Source organism: Chaetodon trifascialis, chromosome 19, assembly GCF_039877785.1.
Source record: "Chaetodon trifascialis isolate fChaTrf1 chromosome 19, fChaTrf1.hap1, whole genome shotgun sequence".
NCBI classification, from domain to species: domain Eukaryota; kingdom Metazoa; phylum Chordata; class Actinopteri; order Chaetodontiformes; family Chaetodontidae; genus Chaetodon; species Chaetodon trifascialis.
In genome coordinates, this window is record NC_092074.1 from 19185969 (window position 1) to 19212274 (window position 26306).

Sequence of the window (26306 nt, forward strand, 5' to 3'; positions counted from 1 at the left end):
GTCTGAAAACTTTTGGCTGAATTACTCCAATATTACCACTTCCCACTGTGTAGCGTGCAGTAGCTAGCAAAGCTGATGTTTGCGTGTTTGATGAGTCAAAGGTGTGCAGGTGCGCTTGAGCTGCAGGTGAGTGGCGGAGGGGTGGGTGGAGATAGAGGCGGGGACTGTTTGCATATTCATAGATCCACACCTATAAAATGAAGAAAAAGGTGTAGAGTTACATCTAAGCCACTTTAAGGCTTGAAAAAACTTCTAAATATGTAATTTTGATGAACAGAGATGAGTTTTGATCAATGCCAGGAGAGGAACTTTAAAAATGTTTTTGTTAAAATAGGAAAATTTGATTAAAATCAGCTATATTTCACATCTGTTGTGACAATCAGTTTGTCGATTTTTAGGTATGTTTCTCACCTGAAGCTGCGTTTCTCCCACATTTGAGCTATTTTACCTGTCTGTATGAATTTATCAAACATCAATATGACTAAAAGGAGGTCTGTTAGAGTCAAAGCTGGAAAACTGGAACCGACGTCACTGCTATGTCACATAAAGAAGGAATATCTTCCTTATGTGGCATAAGCACTGAGTTGGGAGTACAAGTATCATTAGACAGATGAGGAGCAACATGAAAAGATCAATGACAAGACATTGATCTATTATTGGCAAGAGGCAAGTCAAAGATAACACTTAAATGGCCCCAGCAAATACTCGACATGCTTTGAATCGATGCTTATGGCTTTTAGTTGTGAGCACCGACAAGCAAGCGTTCATTCAGGATCTGCTCTGACAGGATTAGAAAAGCTCGTGTGCTTCCTGCTTGTTGCCGGAGCAGCTCTTCATATCAGTAAGCAGCGTCCACTCCAGTGGAGAACAGCGGGGTGACTGCTGTTGACACAATGAGACCAACACATTGTCACATGTTGTGTAACACGCCAGCAGCACTCACCACCACACTTGTAATGACGCCAAGGCTCGCACAGGTGGGCAGCGACCGAGATGTCGGTGTCATTGGATCAAATTTCTCTCATTTGAAGTCATGTGAAGGAGGAGGAGCCCCAAATCGAGCATATAGAAATCAGCGCTTCCTCTAGGAGTTTTTTCAGCAGCGGGGGCAGGCTAGCTGTAGTTGACCAATCACGTGTGGCTTGAACGGAAAAAGAGTCGAGAAAAAAAAACAAAAAAACCCCAAAACGGCTCCCGCTCGTTCACTTCAAAGAGCGTCTCTAAGAGCCGTTTCGTTAGCGACCGACACGTCACTACTGACTAGCGTCATCTTCATCAGCTGTCTTTCTCTTCTTAGAGAAATATTTGAAAAAGCTCATCTGAAAATGCAGTCAGCAGTTACGTCATGGCGTGTAGATATTAGCTTAATGCTATCAATTAGTTTACTCACGTTAGCGACACTGAGTTGGCACCGGGCCCAATTAACTTAAACTACCGATATGTTACGTAACATTAGCTGGCCATCAATATTTTGCAAATGTCTATTTAACTTGTAAAATCTATTATGAGGTATCTTAAGCTAATAAGTTTACCTTTTCTCCAGTAAGTCGCTGCCCTGTTTTCCAAGATGACACTCCTCTGAATCTCTGACCTGGTGCTTGACGTGATGTCACTTTCAAGGCTGCGCTCTCGCGAGTAACTAATGTCAGACTCCACCTGCTGTGAAGGTGGAGACATGGGGCGGTGGTGTATTTGCGACAATAAAAAAAGAAAGAAATTTGAAGGAGCGGCGGCTAGGATTTAGGAATGGTGGCCCGCCACGCCTAAATGAATGTAGAGGAAACACTGGCAATCTTTCAGACCAAACTAAACCTGAACTCTGAGGCAAAGATGTGGAAACTGTTGGTATTGTCAACCGGTACGGGGTTGTCCCAACAAGCAGATGAATAGTTTTTGAGTGGAGGGCATCTCCAGGCATAAGTGCTGGTTTCACCACACCGATGATGCTAATAAAATTCAATAATATGACAGAAAACTCAACGGTGGACAATGCAGCTTTTGAAAATTACATCTTTTTATTCTCTGAACTTTATTCATTGTGAAACGACATGCATGCAAAGGTGTTGGCTTTTAAAACTGTGGCTGCATTGTTTGGTTTTTATAATGGAGGATGTGGTGACCGCTGCTCATCATCTTCCCGCACCGTCAGCCTGCAGGAGGACCCATTGAAGCAGCAGCGTTTTTCCGGCCGGTTCAGAAATCACATCCTGTCTGAGCGTCCTGAAAGGACAGCAGCTGTTTCATCCTCACTCTGTGTGATTGAACTGCTTGAGTAGACCGGCTGCCGTGTGTTTCTTTGAAACAGTTCCTCTTTCATGTGAATATATCATGCATGTTCCCATGGACCACTAAGCAGCAGGCTAGCTATTGATTATTAGGAGAATGCAATGCAAAGGATATGAGGCATGTCTAATGTATCCCTCGGGGAGTTCACGTAATGAGGCACACAGAAATACGGTGATTGCTCAATTTCCCTAGATTGGGCACATCCACCCCCACAGTTGACCCCAGTGACACCAGCACTGTGTGACAGTGCTGTTAACCACCACTGTCACTGTGAATGGAGTTTAACGTTGGCTTAATGCCTTTGGGTTTTGTTTTTTGTGCTTTTACTGTACTGCTACTGGACTTACCTGTTAATTAAAGGGTTAAAAAAGTAATTCATGGGAAAATAATGCAGTATTAGCCAAATTTTTAAACACATGAAGAAAAAGAATCAAGATCTTACAAGACCGCTTTTATTTTGTAATTGAAATGTCATTTGCATTTTATCAATTGTTGTAGTTTTTCATGGGAGAGAAAGAAAGATGGTAGCCTGTAAGTTGTTTTTATAAGGCTTTTCTCCTGTTATCGTAGGATCACGCTGCTCAGCCTCCCAAAGAAAGCTCATGCTCAAGCTCATCAAGTTGGAAAGAAAGCAGTGAGCACTGTGCGTCACGGGATTTAGCAAATTGTGAGAAAGTGGTGAAAAAACTGGCCTGTAACATAATGCGTCTCTGAAATCAAGGCTGCTCTTGTTATCTGTGCGCAGCCTTTAAATCTGTCTAAATTCTGAGGGTGACTATTGATTTCAGCCCACAGATGATGCAGAACTGTGACAGAGCTGCTTTGTCCAATAACCTTTAATTCTCAACAGCCGAGCCAATTATTTAAAAAGAGTGCGGTTTAGAAAGAAAAACCAAATTAGTCATTTAATGGTGTGAATCTCTACCTCAATTAAAGATAATTGCTTTGTGTGCTTCACACCTCCCACACTGTGTAGCTTGTCTTGTGCTAAATGACAATAGCGCCGCTGATAATAATGGCATGTAAAGCTTTCCACCAGATGCCTGCTTTCCAAAAGCCTGTGGTTGTCATCGTCCTCCTGCCTGAACATTTCTGCTTTTAATATCAGCTCATGCTGCTCATTAGCTGTGACCAACTGGACGTAACATTTGTGACCAGTCAAACCACGCAGCTCTCTGCCAGCAGGCGTTACTGATGCAAGACCTTTGCTTCAAGTAGTATTTTAAAGAGTTTTTACTACTTCAGCCTATTGAAATATTACCTCCAATGTAGATAAATACAGGATTTTCTAATAAGGGATGATGGACATCATGATGGACAGATTGGCTGCCTTGAACTGGCCCCATTACTCACGTTTGAGACTATTCTTGTTCCTCCAAAGTCCCCAAGAGCCGGACTTTGAATATGAATGTGACCTCAGTCTGCGACTGGGGGAACCGAGATGAACGAGAGTCATTAAAGGCTCCGGCTGAAGCGCAAACCGAGTTGGCTGCTGGGCATTCGTGCCTCGCAGCATCTCGGCGAGACAGTTTGAGGAAGAAGGTCCTCCGGTGGAAAGCGGTAGCCACTCAAATCTATTGATCTCCTTGTGGTTTTTTTGTCCAACTTGTCATTTATTAAAGGACAATCTTGCATTCCAAAGAGAAAAGTGTGAGCAAGGAGGTCATGAAGGAAATGAAGTCTGAGAAAGAGATGGATGCTGGGATAATTGCTGTTTACTCGACCTTTTATTCATTGACCCAGACCTCTCTGAGCCCTCTTCGGCCGCCCAGTGTCTGCCTGAGCTTTGTGGGTGCGTTGATAAACTTGTCAATAGCTCATGAATACTCCGATGTGTCTCGTGCTTCATGAATCAAAATGAAATGGTTCTTCACATCAGTGTTGAATTGATTTTAAACTGGCGATTGATGTCTTCTTATCTTCAGACTCAGATTAGCGAGACGGGTCAATGTCACACCGTGTGTCCTGATTCTTGACCATGTGAGGCGGCTTTTAGTGAAATTTGCCTCCCTGTGGACATGATGTCTCAAGGTGTTGAACCTCTCTGCAGGAGTAATTTAAGAGCTGCTGGCTCATCATCAGTCATTTTCATTGACTGCAGCATTTCAGTCAAACAGTCAAAAGGATTTAATGTTTTCTCAAGGTGTTTAGTTCAACTTAAACACTCATTTCACTCGTGTCTGGAATGTGTTATCCACCAGCTGACTGTAGTGACTGATAGTCGTTTATTGTCTAAGTAGGAATCAATTACTTTAAGTTGGCTGCAGCCCAGCATTTAAACATTGCTCAGGGCTGCGTTGGTGGAGGTGTGCTGCTTCAGGTACGATGGAAGAGACGATGGAAAACGATCCACGGAGTCCAACAGAACCATGAGATTGAAAGCTTGTCATAGGGTGAAATGCTGCATGTCCACCTTATTGGATGAGGCCAAGTTGGACTTTTTGCCAGACGACCATGTTGTTGTGTAGTTTTTTTTACCTTGGCCATCTGTTTTGGCAACCCTGCATAAGAGAGGATGCATTCAACTGCCCCTAAAATCCAGTGTCACTGGCTGGCCATAGTTTATCGATATGGGTCAGTAAATTGTCATTTATGAGGCAACAGTGCCAAACATTCATAGGTTTGGGCCTCATAAATGTGAGGATTTTCTCTCTTTTACAACATTGTTAATGTCTTCACAGATTTAACCAACAGATTAATTGATTACAATAATAACTGAGTACAATAGAGCTCAATGATGGCAGCACTGGACCGACGAAGTATTTTGTTCATTGACTTCAAAGATTGGAAACGAACTCTTCCACGTTGTGTTTGTGTAGCAACGAGCGCGATGAATGATCCTACGGTCTGGATTTATCTTGTACCGTAAGCGTGTCTTTACAGAGCGCAGGTGGCGGTGTGTGTGCTTTGTGTCTTTTGGACCGCAGCATCATGATTCAGGGGGATCAGACAGTTATGAGTGTCCTCTGATGAATTCACTACGAGAACAGAGGAACTCTGGACTTCTGCAGCGAATAGATCACCCGGGGTGGCTGCTCTGGATTTCTTGTTTGAATTGCGGTGCTGTGGCGTCTGTCATATTTCATCCGCTCAAGTCTTCAAAGGGTTGAAACGTCCGTGCTTTCTGGCAGTTTGGTGCTTATTTAAGGCAGGTTTTTATTTAGCTGCCAGTGGGTGCATTGTTCTTATCTTCTTGTGGACTTTAAGGCTTTTAAAGAGAGAGGAAATGCTCGTAGTGCTTCGCCTGTGAGGAAAAAAGTCACTTCTTTACCATCAGTTTAACGAATAAAATGTCAGTCCAATTTTCCTCTCATTACAAGGTGAATATTGATCAGCTAAAGCGGCTAAACTGTTCTGTATGTTCCTGATAGATTGTTTTTTTCACATCAGACAATTCTGCTATTGATCCAGTCTTCGCTCGGCGTTGATGTGTATTAACTGTTTACTCGTCTGCTCAGCTAACCTAATAGCTGAGGCTCCTTACGTCCCTGTAATGAGGGACCCTGAGGTCCCTGCGCTCTCAGACCGGTGGTTGCTTCGTCCAGAGGGACCAGCGCTGGGAGGCTGCATCTGAGCCTAAAGCACACACTCATTCTCACCTGGGTTGCCATAATATAGTATGGTATGTAATATAGTATTAAAAAATATTAACTTGTGGAGAATGGCTCCGTTTCACAGAGGATATTGAACTGCACATGAGCAAAATATGAATAATAAAATAATTAGCGAGTTTTAGCATGCTAACACTAAACTAAGGTGGTTAAAAGGGTAAACATTATACCTTTTAAAATATGTTAGCATCAATCAATGTGGTGGCATTGTCAGTGTGTGCGTATTAGCATGCTAATGTTAGCATTCAGCTCAAAGCGCCACTGTGTTTATGTGGAGGCGCTAGCATGAGGTTTGACCCAAATTTATTGGTTGATATGTGTCAATTATTCAATAAGCTTCAGAAAGTTAAAAAATGAGAAATAATAATAATAAAGATAACATTCCCATCAGCCCCAGCTGTATGGAGCAAATGTTAGCATGCTAACAAGCTAAACTACGATGGTGAACGTGGTAAACATCAGTCCTGTTTAGCATCAGAAGGTTAGCGTTGTCACTGTGATTGTGCACGTTAGCATGCTGACGTTAGCGTTTAGCTCAAAGCACCACTGTGTCTAACTGCAGCCTCACAGAGCTGCTAGCACGACTGCAGACTCTTAGTGTCAGTCTACACCAGACTTAAATAACACATGGATCTACATTAAGCACACATATGAAACATATTCTCTCCCTTTACTACGACACATCTACAGGAAGCCGTCAGTGCTGCGGGCGGTTTCTTTTAGAAGTTGCATAATAAGATGACTTTAATCAGGAAGAGACGAGCGATTTCTAACCTCCAAGTAAGAGCGGCCAAATTTACACATCACTATTTATAACAGAGAGACAGTTTCACCAGAGCAAATATGAGATTCAGTTGATTCAGAGATGCGCTTATGGAGCCAAAATGCAAACACATTACAGCAGCCCCTTAGTTTCACTTAGCAACGTGAGTAACCTGCCAGCCTGTGTGGGAAAACTGAACAAAATGTGAATATAAATGACTTTTAGCTGTGGATTTTTGCCCATGTCTGATACAGATTTAGAGCATTTAGCGTTTTTCCTTTTGTAAGTATTGCTTCCATTACAATTTGGATTTACTCTTAGTGTCAAATAATTATCTGCAGTGTCCTCTAATGCTGGTGTATCATCAAGTTGCACTGACATTGATCACAGTAGGATGTCTCTGTATGCTCCTCCAGCAGGATCATTAAATGCACCGCACATTTCTTCTTGAAACTATTGATTTCAGCCCTCCTTAAACTCACATAAAACAACACCTTTTGTTACCTGATAACATCCAGCAAAGAGCTTGACTGGGAAGTTAGACTGGACGTGTGTTTGAATGTGATTGATTAGACCTCATGTAGGCAGAGCCTCCAAACGAGCTGCACACCAATAACACACACGCCTAATGAGGAGGAGGCCTCGCGTGGATTGGAGCTCCTCTGATATGACCTGGACGTAAACACGGCCTCACACAATCGCCATTAAAAGTTTAGAGTAAATAGCTTCAGCCCTCTTTATTGTCTCGCCTGGTTTGCTCGGGATTTTAATTGCAATTAGCGCAGACAGTGATTTATCGACGCGCAGCGGTTTTCAGCGCCGAGTCGTGTTAGGCTAATTGGTTTGGTTAAAAAGGCGTGACGGGGGGAGTACCTGGAGGTCTCTCAAAGACGCTCGGCTCCTCAGATCCCAACACGTTCCTCTCCTGCGTGTTGCCACTGTCTGATTTTTCCCTTTCGTGCTTCATTCCTTCCATCGTTCCCTCTTTTCCAACATCCTGTCCTGGCTCTTAGTGCAATTAAGCACCTATCAGATGGGCCGTGTCACGATAGTAATAACACTCCTTCGCTCTTCAGTTTTCTATGAGCGGCAATGAAGCAATCATTCACCGATCACATGCTATTACTCCACCAGCAAATGGAGGAGGAAGGCGCCGCGGGGAAGGTGTGTATTCCTCTTCCAGTCAGATAAAATGTCAACATTTCACCGCGGGTGTTAGCGGAGACTGAGCAGCGGTGCTGTTGCTCCTTAAATGTCCCTCCTGTTTCTGTTCAACCAGTCACGGCTCCAAGAAAGAGGGCCACTCAAGGTTAAGTCCGGGCTGCAGCGTCGTACAGCGAGCCGCGAGCTGGAGGTGCGGCCCAGGCGGCGAATCTGTCTGCGCTGAAGCCGTCAGGACAGCGGCGTCAAACTGTGCAAACAGGATGAGAGAGTTTTAAAAGTTTCAGGATTACATCTGCAGGCTTTATTAAACGTACAGAATGTTAGCTTCATATCAGGATGTAGATTCACAGCACAGTCCACATGTGAGGCGTCTTAAAGCTTTCATACTTCTTTTCCTTCTTTTGGTGGAACAGTGGTAACACTGTTGCCTCATAGCTAGAAGGTCCCGGGTTCGATTCCCGCCTGGGGCGCTGTGGGCGCCTTCGGTGGCTGCTGCCTTTTATCTCGAAAGGGGCCTTTCTGTGTGGAGTTTGCATGTTCTCCCTGTGTTCACCTGCAGTATCCTCCATTAAAAAAAACCCTTCTTCTTCTTCTTCTTCTTCTTCTTCTTCTTCTTCTTCTTCTTCTTCCTCTTCTCCTCCAATTAATGCCCCCTGATTCGTTAAGAAAGGAAATCAATGAGAGATGGAGGCTTTCAACTTATCTGTAATTCCACACGTGTGGGTTTGTTGACAAATTCTGGGACTCTTGTGAGAATTGCAACTAAAAAAGAAACTCTGTATTTTGGTCCGAACCAAAGACGGCTGACCAAAGGACTTTCCTGGTCTGAACACGCCCTTAAATAGCTGCAGATGAATCCTCTTCAGACAAACAAAAAACTGATTAATTGACTAATCTGCGCAGCTAAACTTCCTGCTGGTGATTAGCTTTGAAGACGGGGACAGAAATCATCACTGACGGCGTCACATTTATATTCCGCGCCTGCTCGTTCCAGCTTGCGATTGAAGTTGCGGGTCAGGAGCGTGTAAATTATTAAAACCCAAGATGCCAAGTTCCTCAGTGTCCTCCCGTGCATCTTTTTAGAAACGTCGTTCATGTATCGACATTCGGCCTGACAGATTTGCTGTCTTTGGAAACTTTGGGATCTCGACCTGAATTTGAAGTGAAGTTCGATGCGCTTGAACAAAGCTGTGAGTCATGTTTTAGTAATAATGGAGCCACAGGGGAGAGCGGCTGGATTGAAGGTGTTAAATTATGCTCCTTTTTGGAAATGACTGCGAGCTACAGGATCGGGCTGCAGCTGCAGATTGTTCTCGCCATCAGTTCACCTGCTGATTAGTTTCCTTCATGAAGCAGCGTCTCAGAGGCCAGAAGTGTCTTCACGTTGCTTGTTTGGTGCAACAAACAGTCGAAAATGCTTTTAAAGAGACGAATTCTCACATTAAAGGAGCTCAAACCTGCGAATGTTTGACATTTTTACCTGAAATGTAGTTTCATCTCGAGAGTTTAAGAGAATAAATGTTGGCTGGCATGAAGAGCACGATGAGAAGACGACAGGTGATAACGGCCGTCCTGCCTCATCGCCAGTTCACGGTGAAGTGATACACATCCAGCACGTCTTATCTTCTCCCTGACGGTGCTCGACAGCCTCGCCGAGCAGAGCGAGGGGAGAGGGGTGAGCATGAACAGCAGCGGGGGTGCAGAGTGGAGCTGAGTGGAGCAGGAAAAGAACAGAAAGGCGGCAGCGCGGCCTCAACACATCCCAAATGTAAAAGATGAGAGCGGTCCACGGCATTAGCGAGCCATAGATAGCTCAGCGGAGCCGGGGTTGCGGGCAGAAAGCCACATTTGTTAACGTGGGGTTCAGCCAGCAAGGTGTCAAGAGACAGGATAGCACATTATACAGGAGTTACACAATGCCAGCCGAGCCACTTAGAGCGCAGCATGAGTAATGCGCTGTTTATGCACTGTGGAACAACTCGGCGAGGTTTGCCGGCTCCGGCTGACGCACGCAGACGACCATTTGAACTCTGACCTGATCTTTAATCGGCTGTTTGCAGCCAGCTCAGGAGTTTACGAACAGGCCTCATTATCACAGTGAGACTGAACAACGTTCCCACGCACGCTCGTGTCCAAGTCAAGTTAAATCGTTTGGGAATGGAGAGAAAACGTCTGGAAAATTAGCGATGATCCACTTTTTCCAGTTCTGATCAGATTCTGATTCGATTTCTTCTTCTTCTTCTTCTTCTTCTTGGACAGATTTGTGGACAAATTGGAGTTTTGTTCTTGTTCTAATCTTCTCCATGACATACGTTTACTTAATCCTTCCTGTCCACTGTAAGAAATCTCACCACTTTTTAGAGGGCTTGTGTTTTGATAAGTGTCCCTTCATGAATTTGGAGGCTCTCCAGATTTCTTGCCTCCCTCAGTTTGAGAACCGGCGATCTAACAATGATCGACCGACAGCTGCCAAGACGGAGGACAGTCCTGTTCCAGTGCTCAATGAGCCACAGATTTTTCAACCTCTGTCAATGTGCTGATGAACTTGTTGATCAGTTGTTTGATCTTTGAAAGATTTTATCATGGAGGAGAAGCCGGACTCTCGCGCCGGCTGCGATCCTCAAACCCCACCAAGATACGAGGCTCTTTCACGCGAGCGAAGCCTCCGCGCTGTGTTTATTTAGCGGAGCGCGGTGATTCAACATCAGCACATCGGAGGCCGGCTGTTTGTCACACGGCTCGGCCTGACTGCGCACTTAAAACAGCCCAGAGTGGGGGGCAAGGGGAGGGGGGGGTGAAGTCTCGAGGGTCTGTTTGGATGAGTAGATTCTTCACTCATTTTTCATTCTTCACACACACCCCTCCTCCTCCTCGTCCGACCTCCTCTCCTTGCGTCTCCTGGAGGTTTGACAGGAGTCTCTCTCGTCCTCGCTGGCAGCTGTTGCCATGGTTGTGTCAGCGCCGGCGAACTACCTGCGATGGTATTTCCATGGACACAGATCAGGATGGCGCTGGGCTCTGAGGTGTAGGAGGGAGGCAGTTCACCCGTGTCAGCACTTCTGTGTGCTGGAGACAGACTGACGGAGACAGAGCAGGAGGAGGAGGAGGAGGAGGAGGAGGAGGAGGAAGAGGAGGATTAGGGTCTGGGAAGATATTAAACAGAGAGGAGCAGGAGGCGGAAGAGGAGGGAGGCTGAGCGGTATTTCACTGCAGCTGCTGCTGAAGGGTAATTTCTCCTCAGAGCAGATTTATCTTTTTAACGCAGTCGTTGAGTTTAGAGCCTCCAACAACAACAACAATAGAGCGGCGGGACAGACGCGAGGCAGGACGCCGCGTCCTGGAGCTGTTCCATGAACGCCGGAGTGGACATGATGACGTTTGAGTGACATGATGAAGACAAGTTCTCCTGCACTCCAGGCATCCATCAGAGGAGGAAAGTTTGAGGCTGAAAATGATCAGAAATAATCAAAACAGAGACATTTGCTCAGCTGTTGTATGAATTGATGCTCCCGCACCTTCATGCTAACAGCAGTGCATCTTGTTAGAAGCTGGACAGTCTGTTTCAGCTGTCCTCTGCATTGATTTATGCCGCAGGTCCACTTATTTTCCCCTTTGCTTCGTCCTCTTTCGCCTGTTTCTTGTGCGCTGCACAGTTTAATTTTCCCCTTTGGGTCCAATCAAGTGTTATGTTACCTGATAGTCAGAATATGGACTGACTGCAGTCCAATACTGAATATTTGAGATCAATACAGACACAGTCTGTGCCAGCGAACATGAATCCCTCCACATCCACGTTCTTTGTAAGAGCTCCTCAGATGAGTTTCTCATGATTTGTCACAAAGATGGCTGCTGACTGGGATGTTTTACGGTTAAATCAACTCGGCAGAGCTCTAATATTTTAAATATTAACTTATTTTGGCATTTCATGTTCCTCTTCTGCTGACACACGCTAATACATGAGTTACATATCTTTGATTTACCCAGCTGATTTATAATACGTCGGCCCGGGCACTTCATCAGTCCAGCTTTAGTTTAGATTTGTGGCAGATTTCATGAAATTTCTCTCTCCACCCGACACATCTTGTTACCTCTGACAGAGGATAAACATGTTTTTATTTCTGATCTTGAATAACTATAAAGTAGAAAGAATTTAAGCAACAAGCTTTCACGTTCTTCATGCTGAAATGTGGACAGTCATCACATGTGCGCTTGTCTCTCTTTAAAGGCGGTCGGGTTGCACTTCCTGCTTTATTTTAAAGAGAGGGAAACTGGATAGTTTTGCCATTTCAGAGTCAAAATCTAGTGCACCTGAAGTGTGCATGAACAAAAAATATTGTCTAATTAATGCTTGAATCAGCTTTATTAATACCTAATAGGTCTCAGCAGAGCTTGTGGTCATTGTGGGACGAGAAGCAGCAGATTGAAGTTTCATTTCCGGCGTCAGCATGTCGCTCACACCTCCTGATGGATGGATCCTCCCTGACTTTTCAGAGTGGTGCTTCCACGGTTTCAGCTCAGGACATCTGCTCAAGATAACAGCGGGCTTGTGAGTTAGGTTTAAGATTTCCAGGGTGTGCACGGCCGGATCGCTCCCTGTGAGGGTGAAAATCAGCCCGTCGGACCGATGGCAGACACCCGTGTGGCCCAGCATGAAGGCATCCGCCCACTCAGCTGCCACATGAAGCTGACGCTCGCTCCTCTTATCCGCCTGCCTCGCAGTCATTGTAATGCTTCTATTCATAAATCATCTTTCCTCGGCCCGTTCGACAGCAGGGATTCGGCCCGCGGACAAAAAGCCCCCCTGCAGCCTCCCCTTCTTGACCCCCGTCACTTCCCGTACGCCCAGGCAATCAAGGACAACTGCAGCTGGCGGCGAGCGTCCGATTCGAGGAATAAAACGAGCGGCTGCGCCTGGCTGTCGGGGTCCCGCTGAGCGGTCCATCTGTGTGTGACACACTGACCACAGCCGGCTCTGTGTGACGCTGCACCTTCACAAAGTCACACCGTTCAGCATCAGTGACACATCCTCATCCTCACAGTCTGCATCAGCTGTGCACCTTGTTGGTTATTTAATCAGTTTTTTCCTCCGTGTCTGGCTGTGAAGCTTCAGGCTGCACATTCTCCACTTTTCTGACTGGAAACTGCTCTGAGTTTGAAATAAAGTGCTAGAAAGAGTCACATGAGCCTGCAGGAGGCTCAGTCATGCTGTTAAAGATTAAATTAATGCTAAAATGAAGCTGCAGCAGGAAAAATCTGAATTTTAAAAGGTTTTCTTTGGTGTTTTTGCTTGTATGTGACAGGTTATGGTTGACAGCCGGGGTGTTGTGATCAGTCTGTGCCAACATTAACCAGTTCGCTCATTGTTTCGAGCTCAGACCTTTATGTCTCCGTGGATACCAGGAGCATGCTTTCTGCCATGTTTTCTGCCTCTAATGACACACAGAAAGGTTGTTTCTGTGGCGAAAAGAACGAATATTGGACTGAAATTGATAGTTTCAGAGGAGGCGACTGCTCTGTGCAGCCGCTCTGTTGGTTACCTGCCAGCCTCACTGTGATGTCATGATTCCAGGAAGTAACTGTTCAACCAAGAAACACACCTGTCAATCAATCCACGCTGTTCATTTGTCATTTTGCAACAGTATAGAGAGTTGTACCTCGTTCATGCTACACACACATTAGACACATATTTACAGTTCAGGTAGCACTTTACATTAAGCCACACGTCGCTAACTAGCTGCTATTAGCATGCTGGCTGTGTATTAGTCATTATAAAGCACTTCGTAAAGCCTTATTCTGCATGACCACTAGACCGTTAAGTTTTCCCTCAATAACCTCCTAATTACTGCTTATTAGGAAGTCGTTGCACATTAATTATTATCTTAAAAACCCTAACCTCCAGCCTAAAGCTAATTCTTTGAAATAGAATCAGATAAACTAAAAATAATGTCATACGTAGCGTCCCCTAAAACCACACATTTACATTCCTGTTTGTGTGCAGATGAAATAAGTGAGAGGCTCGATTGTGGTGAAAACCTCAGCATGAGGAGTTTTAATAGTGGTGCTTCACACCTGACACTGTGCGTCCGCGCTGAGTGCTCGTGTTGGATGTTGTGTTTTGACTCAGCTCTCCTCAAACATGGTCTCTCCTCTGTCACTCGCTACCAGTTTTCTCTGCTTTGTTCATGTCTTCTCGATGAAAGCTGCTAACCGTCCGCTGGCTGTTTGTGATGGTTAACAACAACCTCAGTCAGCACCTCTGCAGACCCAAGAGCCCTCAGCCAGCTGATGTTTTGGAAGCATCCCGGCGTCACATGCTCACCTCGCTTTAGCAGTTTACCCAGAGAAAGTGGCTCAGCCGCCCGAAGGCCGCTCGCATGGCCGACACGAGCGCCGCAGCTGCTTCAGCCGCAGATGTGTTTGTGCTTGAAGTGAATAACAGGAGAGGCGTCGTCGTCACCTGCAGCCCTGAAGGCAGTCTGTTACGTCAAACTCTGTTTCTGTGTTTGTTTCTCAGGAGATTCGTTCACTCAATTCCGGTTTTCAGAGGAGAAGGACTGGGAGATGAACTCATTTGCAGCCAGTCAGGTAAATCTATATTCTACCCAATCTGCTTTGTTTGACTGTGATTCATGGATTTAACCCCCTGTGTGTATAGATCCAGCAGCAGACATCTGGTTCGATAGCAGGAAGTGTTAACGGAGCACTGGGCCCGTTCACACCTGCCTGGTTTGATCTGGACTGAGAGCCCAGACCTCGATGAAAAGAGGTGGTCTCGATCCAGATCCAGATGAATCACGGTTCAGACTGTTTACAGAATAAAAGCGTTTTTTGGGTGATTGAAAAAAGGAAAAAAATCAAACCAGCTGATGCTGCTGGAAATCTTAAAACTATTGTTATTAAAGCAGCAACACAATCAATCTGTTCAGCATCTCTATTATCTGGCTTTTGTTATCATTGGAAACCAAAATCGGATTTACAGTTGAATTAATCTTGCAGACCGACAGCACCACAGAAACTCAAACCTCAGCTCAGACTTGAGTCCAGACTGAAAACTATTACATGTAAGTGCTAAAAGACCTGAATGTGAGGATGCGATTGGCGATTTCGACATTCCAATCTTGAGGTTTTTGAAGTCGTCTTTTCAGCACTTTTCTGTGTGTCTGCATCAAACAGTCGGATTACATAACGGTTCCTGAACTCTTTCTGCTTCTTGTGTACAGTCAGAGATGCTGTTTGTTTCACTTGTGTGCAAGTACAAAAGAGTACTGACCTGCAGCGGTGCACCAGTTCTGAAGATTTGACGTGCTGCACTGAAGTTTTCCCCCGAGCAGCTTTAAGTCCCTGCACACAGACGTTACCTTTGATTCCACTTCCTGTTTTCCCGTTTCCGCTCCAGATGTCTGCCGTGTTCGTGGACCTCCCGGCGCTCGCCCAGAGCCTCCAACAAGTGCCTCTCCATCAGAGGCTCAACCTGGAGGCCGAGCTGGTTCAGGTGGTTTGACTTTAAAAACACTAATCATCGCTCGGTTGAAGGGTTTTAATGTTTCTAATCGTGTTTCTCTCGTCTCAGGTGTCAACACCAGTGGAGCTGCCCACCGTGACCCTCGCACCCAAACAGGAGAAGCCCAAATCAGCCGCATTCACGCCGCCGCCTGCAGCTTTAAACGCCCTCAGCACCATCCAGAAGGTCCCTGTGGATACGAACTCTGTGCTGGGCTCAGACCCGCGGGTTTCCTCGACCGCTGCAGAGTCTCTGCCAGTGGAGGATGACGATGAAGAGCTGGACCAGCTGCTCAGTTTACAGAAATCCGTCTTGGGTGTTTCAGGAAACCAGTCTGTCGCAGAGGACGAGTGTGTGGTTCCAGACGAAGGTGAGCGTGTTCAGCAGGTTTTGTTTGAGCCACATTTTGAGAAATTTGCTTATTTGTCTGAGAGTTTGGTGAGGATGACACTCACATCTGCACTGTAGATGTGAAGCTACAGCTAACAGCGGCTTAGCTTAGCATCAACAGCTAGCCTAGCTCTCTGCAGAAGGGAACAAAGTCTGACCACCAACACCTCCAAATTCACAAATTCACATAAATATCTTTTTTCTTTTTTTACCACCTGCTGTTTTATGGATAGGACTATTTCCTGGCTCTGAGCAGTTGCCAGGTAACCAGACTCCAGGAAGTTACCATGCCTGGCCAATAAATAGCCTTGACACAAATGGGAAAATGTCATTTGTAAACTTGTAAAACAAACAGTTTTTATGTTTTTTTAATATTACAGAGCCTGTTTCCAGTAAGCTAAGCTAAGCTACGCTAATCAGCTGCTGGCTGCAGCTTCATGTTTACTGTACAAACATGAGCCCAACATGTCAAACTTTTACTTTAAAAACAACAAAATAAACAGGAAGAGCACACACTCTCCATCTTCAGCATTTAAGCTCTGCATATCGTTCAAGTTCAAATTCTTCTCCCATCATGTGCAGCATGTGAGGAGCTGAAGGAGGCGATGGAAGAGAAGTTGGAGGTGAAAGAGAAAGACGTCACACCTGCCCAGTCTGCTTCTGTCAGGAAGGAGGTGACGGAGGAGGACCTGGAGGACTGGCTCGACAGCATGATCTCCTGACCATTGACAGAGGAGGTACACGATGGAGCTCTCCACTTCAGCTCCCATCCTTTAAAACTCGTATCAGAGCTTCACAATCGAGTATTCAAAGTTAACGTGCTGGACAGACATTTGTGAAGGACTCCAGCCTTTTGCTTGGCGAGAAGTGGCCGTCAGGTTGTTTGTTGTTCTGGTTTCTGAATGAGAGCCGGGACAGTGCGTCTCGAACGTTTGTGAGAGTATGTCATGGTGTTCCCTCTGTGCTCAGAGGAGTCATTCTCTGCTCCTCCTGAGAGCTGCAGGAGCGTCGCCGTCACAGAGAGCCGAGCTGCCACAGGGACGGACAACACGTTTGCTTTATTGCGTCAATTACTTTATTCATTTCCTCCCCCTCGTCAAAAGAAATGCGGTTTACCAAAGCTACTACATACATACAAATGGCCATACAGTAGCAGTTAACCATTTTGTCGTCAATAAATCCTTGAAGTTATGTTTTTTCATTCTGTCGTGGGGCTCTTCTACTGTGGAGAGAAGTGCAGGCGGGCAGGACACCACAGCTTGAGAAACGAAACCAAACTAAGCAACATTTACACAAGGATCGTCTAGATTTTATACAACAAATGTTCTTTTTTTTTTCTTTTTAAAGCCACAAAACTAGCTTGAGCTAAATCTGCTTCTAACTAATCCAGAACTAGAACGCGCTGCTTGTGTCAGGAGGAACAAAAAGGATTCTTTTTTTTCTTTTTTTTGCATAGTTTCTCATAAGGCACGTCGGCACTTGATAAACACCTAAAAGTGAGTCGTCTCTGGTCCTGGAAGGACCGTTTTCTCTAACTCTTCATTTCGTTTGACAGGTTTGAAAGGCAGATCAGGTCTCACTCATGCCGTCTGATGTTGAACTGGATCAATACTAGCAGCACACATCCATTCAGTCGGTTTGGTAGTAAGCGACACTAACATCCTGGCGTTAATCTAGAAATTGTGCATATTCAGACATTCAGTCGTCATGCTGTAACCCTCCACGTGTATCAAATGTCTACACACAACAAATTGTGCAACAGGTTTGGGGTTAAGCAAGTGAAAAGGCAATGTGAGTCAAAAGAGGAAGTTTGCATAAAAGAGGCGTCGTGGCGAGTGAAGAGGACTTGGATGCACAAAACGTCCAATCGTTCGTCTTAAAATCGTATTCTTCAAATTATGTTTCATGAGTCTGAATTCGAAATGAGCGATTTTTTCTTTTCTTCACGTTATTCGACAGCACGGCAGCAGAGAGAGTTCAGGGTCTGTTAGATAGAAGGGAAGTAGAGAGGGGCGTCTGGGGCTCTGGACGAGGCGGACCTCTCTAACCCAGCTGGTCCTCGTATTGCTTACGGAAGCAGTCTCCAGTGGGGAAGAAGTCCCAGCATCGCTCCTGGTACATCTTCCACACGTAGGACTCCTGCAGGGCAGAGAAAAGAAATCTGCTGCTCTTCATCAGCTCATAACAGTTTGTCACATCAGTTTTCTAGTGATGGGGAGTACTTGTAGGAGCCCTGAGCTTAAAACCAGTATAATGTTACTGGTTGCATTATGGGAAATCAAGCATCCAACAGCTGATTGAATGTTTACTCCTGAATTCTGTTAACTAGTTTCACACTGAACTCTGCGTCAGGGTCAGTTTCAGCATCTCCATCTATGCTACGACATAAGAGAGCACTCCATCAATTTAGCCTGGACTCCTTAACTGCCTACATTACCCACAGTGCAACTCCACTGCTAACCGTTCAGTCAGAGATGTGTTATGCTAATCCTAGCTAATGTAGCCTTGAGCTGCTAAAGCTAAGCAAGTTATGAGTTCTGGTCAGATCACTTCACACAGATGTTTGGATGTTGGGTGTTCAGTTCCCCTTTAAAGGTCCAGCTGTAGGATATAGTGAAATCTAGCGGTGAGGTGGCAAACTGTGACCGTCTGCTTCAGTTTTACCATCTTTTTTTTTCTTCCCTTTGTGTCTTATTTTAATGTTAATGCAATGTGAAAAATGTTTTGACTGCTTTCACTTTTAAGGTTATGATCAATACATTCTGGTGGATTTGTGAGTGCTGCAGGGCTCGAGCACAGCGTTTGTTCTGAGAGGTGAAACATGTTCAAAACTGAGCGACAGGAAATGATTTCAATGCAAATCGCAGCCTGCGTGCTGCAAATTCCAGGATGAAAAAAGGCAACATGCTGTGTAATACAGAAGGAAGCAGTCAGTGAATGCATCGTGTAAATTTCGTTTGGATTATTCAAATGAATGATCAATAAAGCCTGTCTCAGTTTGTGCAGAAACAGTAAAGCTGATCGACTTTTTCCTCTACAAATAGATCAGTTTGGTTCTTTTTGCAGGCCGGAGCTGCAACAACGTCCTAAATTTATGACAAAATTAGAGTGCATGCACATCAAATAAGAACAAGTCGAAGCTCAGGTGCTCGACAATAACAAGTTAATGTGAGAAAAGTCAAAGTGAACCCACGCATTGCTTCTTCCTCCTGCTAAGCTGCACTTATGCAACATAACAAGTGGGTTGAAATGTTGCACAAGTAAAACCTACTGAAGTTTCTGTAACCTTCCTTTGCTGTCTTCAGATTGATCAGACGTGAGATACATGATAGAAAGCATCAAACGGAAGTGAAGCGAAGCCGAAATGCAGGCTGTGAAAGCTGTGCTGCTCACCTGACCCGTGTGTTCAGTCTCGTCCTTGTTGATCAGGTACATCAGGAAGAACCTGCGCACAGCGGGACATTAAGTGTGATCAGAAATAATCAGAAATGCTTCAAACTTTGGTCATTTTCTGTAGTTTATTTTTGCTGCACTCACAGGTAGTTAGCTAGGTTGTGCTCTTGTAAGGTGTGGGTTTCAAACCCGTGAGGCGTCCGGTCAAAGTAGTCGTTTCCAATGCCACATATGAAGCATTTGGTCTGAAAGAAGAAGACGAGGGGATGTTCAGTTTGAGTCGGTCAGCTTCTAATGTTGGAAAGTCAGATTCCTGCGACTGACAGTAAATCATCCTGCACTGAACTGACACGACTGTCACAAATCACTCAGGCAGAGAAATGATTAATCATGGACATTAATATTAGTGACTTGATGAACAGGTAAACACGGGAGGAGAAAGAAGCTTAATTGTAATATTACAGAAGATAGTTTGTTTTACTCACTTTTAAATGAGACCACAAACGCATCGCTGCTTTATGATGTATCAGCTAATACTCAGTGTTTTAACTGTAGTTTGAATGAATCCAAAAGCTGAATTCATGTTCATATCACTCACACACTCTCTCTCACACACACACACACACACACACACACACACACAGAGCAGGGTCTGTAAACAAAACCCCCCTTTTCAGGAGGCCTCAGATTGGCTGTCTGTACTGAACTTGTTTGATTGACAGCTTTTACACTAACGAGTCTGATTGTTTGAAACAGTGTTTTTCTGCGCATCAGCGTGTGATAAATGAAAGGAGCTTCGTGACTGAAATGTTTCCTCCTCATGCAGACAGTCTCACCTCCATGTCCTCCTTCACCTGCTCCTGCTGGTCTCTCAGCTCACCAAAGGCATCGATGATCAAACCTGAAGGTGGTGAAACAGCACTGAGCACGACTTATACCACATCCATCAGGCTGATATGAAGACAAGACAGACGCTCTGCATGAAAAAGCAGCATGAAAAAGCAGAGCTAGCGTACCCTGAATGATGGCCAGCAGGATGACAATGACAAAGAAGAAGAAGGTGATATCAAACAGGATGCGGTAGAGCTCATAGGGGTCTCCAGCTGGGTCCTCCAACTCGTCTCCAATACCACCTCCAGCTCTCACACCCACGTACATGTGGAACATGTAGCACTGCCAAGAGAAGAAACGGAAACTGACTGAGACCTTTGTGGTTTTTTTTCAGCTGAAATGATGAGCAGTGTGTGCCAAAGGCAGCTGTACGTTATTCTGCGATCGGGATGGAGAATTTCATGTCCATCCTTCATTTCAGAAAACTAAATTAAACGTGGCTGAGGATTCGGTGTGCAACTGGGAATGTGGCGTCATCTTAAGAAGCAGATGTGTCTGATAAGAAGTTCAGGGAAGTAACTGCTTTGAAAAGAGTATCTGTGCAGCGAATAGTTTGTAAAGGATTCGTTTTCAAAAGCATAATCATGCACAAAAATCTCACCAAGCTGACAAATGAAAAATACTTTCTGCTTTGAGCAGAGGTCACCCTGTGCATTCACAGACACCCTGATGAAGGCCATTAAGGTAAAATGTTCCAGTCCGGCATTCAACGTAAGGATTCAGGATTCTTTTTGAGCTCCAAACGTTTGCCCTTGCTGAGGGCTGGAGCCTTTTTCTGCTTCGACAAAAGGAAGCCATTTTCAATTTCCACAAACTGCTTCGTGGACTAACAGATGCCGGAGGCGGTCAGACGTACTGTCATCATGTCGTCACACTTCATGTCGGGCTCGTCTTCGTCCTCGCTCTTGTTGTAGAACTTCCTGAAGAAGTTGAAGGCCACCACGGTGTAGAGATAGACGACCACGGCCAGCAGACCCACAGTCAGCACAAGCTGGAGGGAGAGCAGCTCATTAACATACGAGACTGAGACATTTTCTCTGACCTTCATTGATTCCGGCTGAGCTGAGAGTCGAGGGGGCAGCAGCCGGCCCGGAGGCACAAATGACTGAATCTTTTCTTGTTTAACTGTTGATTTGGAGGAAAACACTTGTAGCTTTTGTTAGAACTGGGCCAACATGTCAATGTGAAGCACAAAAGAACATTTCCAAAGCCTCGCCAGCTGAATTGAGCGTTTCAGGGAGACTCCCATCAGTAAATAAACATTTTGTCCACCTTCAGAGATTCAGGAAATCAAGTTTCAATCAAAAACCTATTACAGAGTCACTTGAAGCCCCGTCGATAACCTGCGATTCACCTGCTCTTCTTCACCTTAAATATGGAACCTGCCTGTTGCATCCACTGTCACTGGGTGTTATTTTACACTATTCATTACATAAAAATGGATATTATTGAATATATCAACTGAAATGTCAGTGTTTAGGCCAGTTTGAACTTATTTATTCAGACCATTTATATTTATGTAATGTTTCAACTGTTTGTCCATACTGTTATCAGTGTGTTTCAACTGTTGATGCATTACTTTGAACTCTTTTAACTGTTTATTTATTGCTTTAATCTATTTCAACTCTTCATTTATCACTTCAGATGACCATTACCATTCATCCACACTGTTACCAATGAATTTCACTTGTTTATCCGTTACTTTTAACAATTTTAATTGTTTATTCATCACATTACATACAGTTAATCAATTACTTCACTCACCATTTCAACAGTTCATCCATTACTTTCAGCTAGTTTTAACCCTGTCTACCATTTATTGATCACTTTTAGGTAATTATTTCACTGCTCATGTACCCCTGGCTGAATTACTGGTCTGAACTGCCGTCAACCAAAGCGCTGTTCTGCCTTCACTATGAAACATTGAGAAGAAAATGAAAATCTGTATCTTCACTATATCAGATAAACTAGAGAAGATATTCGATACGAGCGACTGACACTGCACTTCACTATACTGGGTCATGTTTTCTGAGTGAGATGTTTGGTATATGGTGATTGCTACACGTATGTATTATTACTGCATGTATAGACCAGAGAAACAGAAGAAGAGGAGCGGTGGAGCAGGCTGGGCTGGTGAACAGGAAGTATGGACAGTGCTGCAGCATAATACCGACAGACTGAATGAAATCAGGGCCTCGTGCTCTGAAGAAGAACACGTAAACAACTTCCCTTCACAGTTTCTCACTCTTGGCGTTAAAGTGTAAAGTAAAACTGACCTGAACTCTCTTAGTCAGAAGAAGTGTAAATGCCTCTCGGATGAGCATCAAAACATCCTCAAGACTAAAACAACAAATCCTTGCCCTCGACTTTTTATTTGTTTAGTTCTCCTGATGATTATTTGTAGACATCCTGTGACCTGGAGGACTGTCAATCCTCATAATCATACTGTTTCTATTTCAAAGCTCCATCCTTTTCTCCACAGGATAATTTCTTGATTTAATTATGTTGGTGTTCAGCATGAATCATGATGATTCTCTCCGTTATCTACTGTATCACAGGCCACATGTCAATAAAGATTATTATTAACTAGTGTTTCAGTAAAACAACAGTTTATCCAGTCAGTAGCACAATATTTCTCCACATTCAAAACCCCATAAACATTTGCCTTCTGGCTTTCTATTTCAGACTAGAGGCTCAGGAAAAGGAAAAGCCTCTCTGGTATTCAGTGCTGAGTGTGGAGTGATTCTTGTTGATCTTCTAAGCTCTGGCTCCCTCTGCTGGTTGAACTGCTTACCTGCTTGCCGTTGTGAGTGACTGAGGACAGGATGGTGCGAAGGGTCTTGAAGCCCATGGCGATGTCCAGCAGGTGGGCAGCAAAGAAGAAGTTGTTGAAGTGTCCAAAAATGGACATGATGGTGTACCAGATTAGATACAGGAAGTTCTGCAGGACAACAAAGGAGACAAATTATGGTTTTAATAATACAATTAAAGCTCATTCAGAAAATGATTCAGTGGAACACAGAATAAACTTTTCAACCAAAACCCTGATCACAAGTCAGACCTTTTATAGCTTTATTTCAACCACAGTGGAGTGAACAAAGTGCTTTAGTAAACATTAAACGAACTTACGTTGTCAGTCAAAACCACGCCCAGTTTCCAGATGTGGTACTTTGTGTCAATGGAGCTCAACCTGCCAAACAAAGAGGAAATAAAATGTTGAATCACAGTGCTGGTGTTGCCGTGTATTTAAGTAGGAGACATTTCAGCCTTCTGTCCATGTCATGCTCAGGAAAAGGAAAAGATTCTCTTGTTTTCATGATTTCTGCTGATTATCAGTAAAATGTGGAGACGCTGGCTTGTGTGTGTTTAAACTGATGGATCGACTTTCACACAGCACCAGTCAAGCCCGAATTTAAAACCCTCTGAGTACAATTTTTAAACAGTCCCTAAAGAAAGTAGGTGCTCTCTGTTTTCAGTGGTTGTCAGTGGGGGTATTGGTCAGCGTCTAAAAACTCAGTGTCATAAAAAGACCATCAGTATCATATAAAAAGGGGCTGAGTTCTCACCAGGAGAGCAGGGACGCCTCCTTCTCTACAGTCTCCACCGTGGGGTCAAAGTCCAGCGCGCTCTTATCCAGGCCTAAGAGCTCAGCGATGCGTTCAGCTCCATACATGTCGCCGTATTTGTTGATCACCTGCACACACAGAGGAAGGACAGCAGAGATCAGCTCGGTCACTGAACGTCAAACTGGGAGAACTCAGTCTGTTCTGTTTCAGAGATGAAATTTATGGTAGAGCTCTACTGAACGTGTTTTTTTTTTTTTAAACATTTGAAGCCTCTAATGAGATTTTTATGCTGAAAAAAAAAAAAAAAAACCCTGAACAGAATCAGTTTGAATAACGGGATTAGATGAAAGCCTTTCTGACAAGTGGTTAATGTTGTGAAAGGCTCGAAGTTTGGTTAGTTTTAGGAGCCAGGGCTCTTTGGACAGATTTCAGAATTAAAAGCCTGCTGCAGTGCTAAAGGGTACAGCCCCATTAATTTTAGCACACTGAAAACTGAACATGAAAATGTTCAACAACCCCTGATATGACTCACTGGGAGCCCAGGCTGACAGAATTTTACCACATATTTAGTTACATCATACATTTCTTTGTCTAATAAATCAGACACTGACTGCTCGCACTCACCTTGCGCTTGATAAACTTGTCCCAGTAGTTGCTGGGGAAAGACCTGCAATGGAAGGTAGAACCGAGACTCAGCTCAGTTGTAGTCACACAAACAGTTTGACAAAATGCATCTATGAGAGACACTGCCAAAATCTGATACATTCTGTACTGTGCTTAAATATTTGTTTGTTTAAAAATGAAAAATGCAGTTCATTGAAGCCCCTCATGCTCTGATAGGTAACACTTTATCCTATGAAATGTTGTAAAATATAAACACAGCACAACTTCCTACAGCCCATCGTTCACACAAGGAAGAGTGCGGTCGAATTGACAATCTTAGGATTCAGTTTAGAATATGAGTAGAATAAAAGCTGTCCTCATATTGGATCCTCGAATGTTTTCATTTTTACTGACAAATCCCTAAAACGATTAGTGAGTTATGCATCTTTGTTGATTCATTTTCTATCGGTCAACTTAACGATTAACTAATCATTCCCACAAGTCGCTACTCTGAACTTCCTCATTGTGATCTGACTCTGAGACAGATAGTAAGAAACTTGTCAAACACAGACTTTTATGCTACTAGATAATAAAGCAGGGCGAGCCGTTTACTGAGGAGCAAATCTCTTCATGTAGAGAAGCTGTGAAATGATCAATAATCATTAAAGCAGTGACCCACGGTGTATTGATGACGAGTCGATCCCACTGGCCCTTGATGTCATCGTCGGATGGCTGTTCAGTGATGTACAGACCATCGAATTCAAGCTTCCTGGCAATCTCCTTCTCCCTCTTGAACACCACCAAAGGCACCTGGAGGTGAAATATTAAGATGGTAACTAAGACTGTAATGTCCAGAACTGTATCATCTGCAAAGAAACTGTCCTCAGCCAGCTGAAGACTGCGCGTCATGAATACATCTACCTTCAGACAGTAGTAGCCGAACAAGCACAGCAGTGAGATGACAGTGTGGAACACAGCCAAGAAGCGCAGGGTTGGTAGCATGTAGCCAGTGCTCTCCTGCAGGACAAACTCATCCATATCGAACAGCGTGTCCTCATCATCCTCCTCTTCCTCACCCCACCTGTTTCCATCCTCCGCTTCTTCATCAGATTCACCAGTGACCTAAAGAGCACGAGTATAAACCACAAACACGAATGAATGAATTTCCACCTGGTGGCATTTTTGTGTGGAATAAGGATTTTCAAGATGTTGAACTTCTGCTGTTGTGACTTTCTTGGACAAAATGTGACGATTTTAGGGCACAGTCATATACAGCTGCTTGTACTATCAGACATTTTAGAAGTTTAGTCTAGTTTGTTGAATTTGTAGAGACACAAGTTTATAATCCTGTTGAGAAACTGATGAAATAATCAATGAATTAGCGAATCAGTCAAGCTTCTGAGGCGAAAAAGGCTGAAACAAAGATAAACATCACTTTCTCGTTATGGTTTTCCATTGTTTCAGATTTCTTCTAATTACATCCCAATCATCCCATTGAACCCTCTTCCTCTGAAAAAAATGTAATGGCATCCAACTGGAGGATTAGTGCCACCAACAATAACAGCAGAAGAAGCACATTACTTAGCATTTCCTTTTCAAACCTCTTTAAATTTGCTCCACATTTGACAGAACCCTGCGTTACCTTGTAGAAGAGGAGAATGAAGTTGATGGCAAAACACACAAACAGAGCCAGGAAACGCAGGTTGTAGAAGTTGCGAGCCAGGTAGTTCTGTAAGAAAGTGTTTGATTAACAGCAAGACCAATTGCTGACTGAAGGAATGAGTGCTGAATGAAACAACCTGCAGTGTGAGGGCTTACCAGCGTCTTGTTCAGGTAGACGTCCAGCAGAGCAAAGATAGTGGACATGAAGGCAGGCGCCGCCTCTTTAGGCTGACTCGATCTGGCCTTGGGCTTCTCCTCCACCACTGGCTCCTTAGCCTCCTCCTCCTTCGGCTTATCCTCCTTCTCCTGGTTCTCTGTGCTGTATTCAAAACAGTTCATTTTATTTTGTATGATGAGAATTCATTTTCCTCTTGCTTAATTTTACTCACTCTGCTTTCTCTGGTTCGCTCTCGGCCGTTTCAACAGGCTTGGCAGCAGCTTTCTGCAGAGGGCAGGAAGACATTTTCATGAGCTGT

General features: G+C 44.3%; 2 protein-coding genes across 2 annotated transcripts in view; one reads left to right on the forward strand and one right to left on the reverse strand.

Moving 5' to 3' along the window:
- Positions 1 to 18721, forward strand: part of aven (apoptosis, caspase activation inhibitor) — a 32395-nt gene extending 13674 nt beyond the window's left edge. Inside the window, exons 3-6 of the mRNA XM_070987228.1 lie at positions 14339 to 14409; positions 15221 to 15316; positions 15395 to 15695; positions 16298 to 18721. Of these exons, the coding sequence (XP_070843329.1) occupies positions 14339 to 14409; positions 15221 to 15316; positions 15395 to 15695; positions 16298 to 16437 (608 nt within the window). The 3' untranslated portion in view covers positions 16438 to 18721. The remainder of the gene's footprint in view (positions 1 to 14338; positions 14410 to 15220; positions 15317 to 15394; positions 15696 to 16297) is intronic.
- The window catches only part of ryr3 (ryanodine receptor 3), a 102924-nt gene continuing 93653 nt past the window's right edge, over positions 17036 to 26306 (reverse strand). The window contains exons 93-107 of the mRNA XM_070987224.1: positions 26220 to 26272; positions 25987 to 26149; positions 25811 to 25897; positions 25090 to 25290; positions 24848 to 24978; positions 24190 to 24232; positions 23566 to 23693; positions 23129 to 23189; positions 22794 to 22940; positions 20856 to 20990; positions 20125 to 20281; positions 19945 to 20009; positions 19253 to 19353; positions 19109 to 19160; positions 17036 to 17854 (exon numbers count right to left, since the gene is read on the reverse strand). Coding sequence (XP_070843325.1) covers positions 17759 to 17854; positions 19109 to 19160; positions 19253 to 19353; positions 19945 to 20009; positions 20125 to 20281; positions 20856 to 20990; positions 22794 to 22940; positions 23129 to 23189; positions 23566 to 23693; positions 24190 to 24232; positions 24848 to 24978; positions 25090 to 25290; positions 25811 to 25897; positions 25987 to 26149; positions 26220 to 26272 — 1620 coding nt within the window. The 3' untranslated portion in view covers positions 17036 to 17758. The remainder of the gene's footprint in view (positions 17855 to 19108; positions 19161 to 19252; positions 19354 to 19944; positions 20010 to 20124; positions 20282 to 20855; positions 20991 to 22793; positions 22941 to 23128; positions 23190 to 23565; positions 23694 to 24189; positions 24233 to 24847; positions 24979 to 25089; positions 25291 to 25810; positions 25898 to 25986; positions 26150 to 26219; positions 26273 to 26306) is intronic.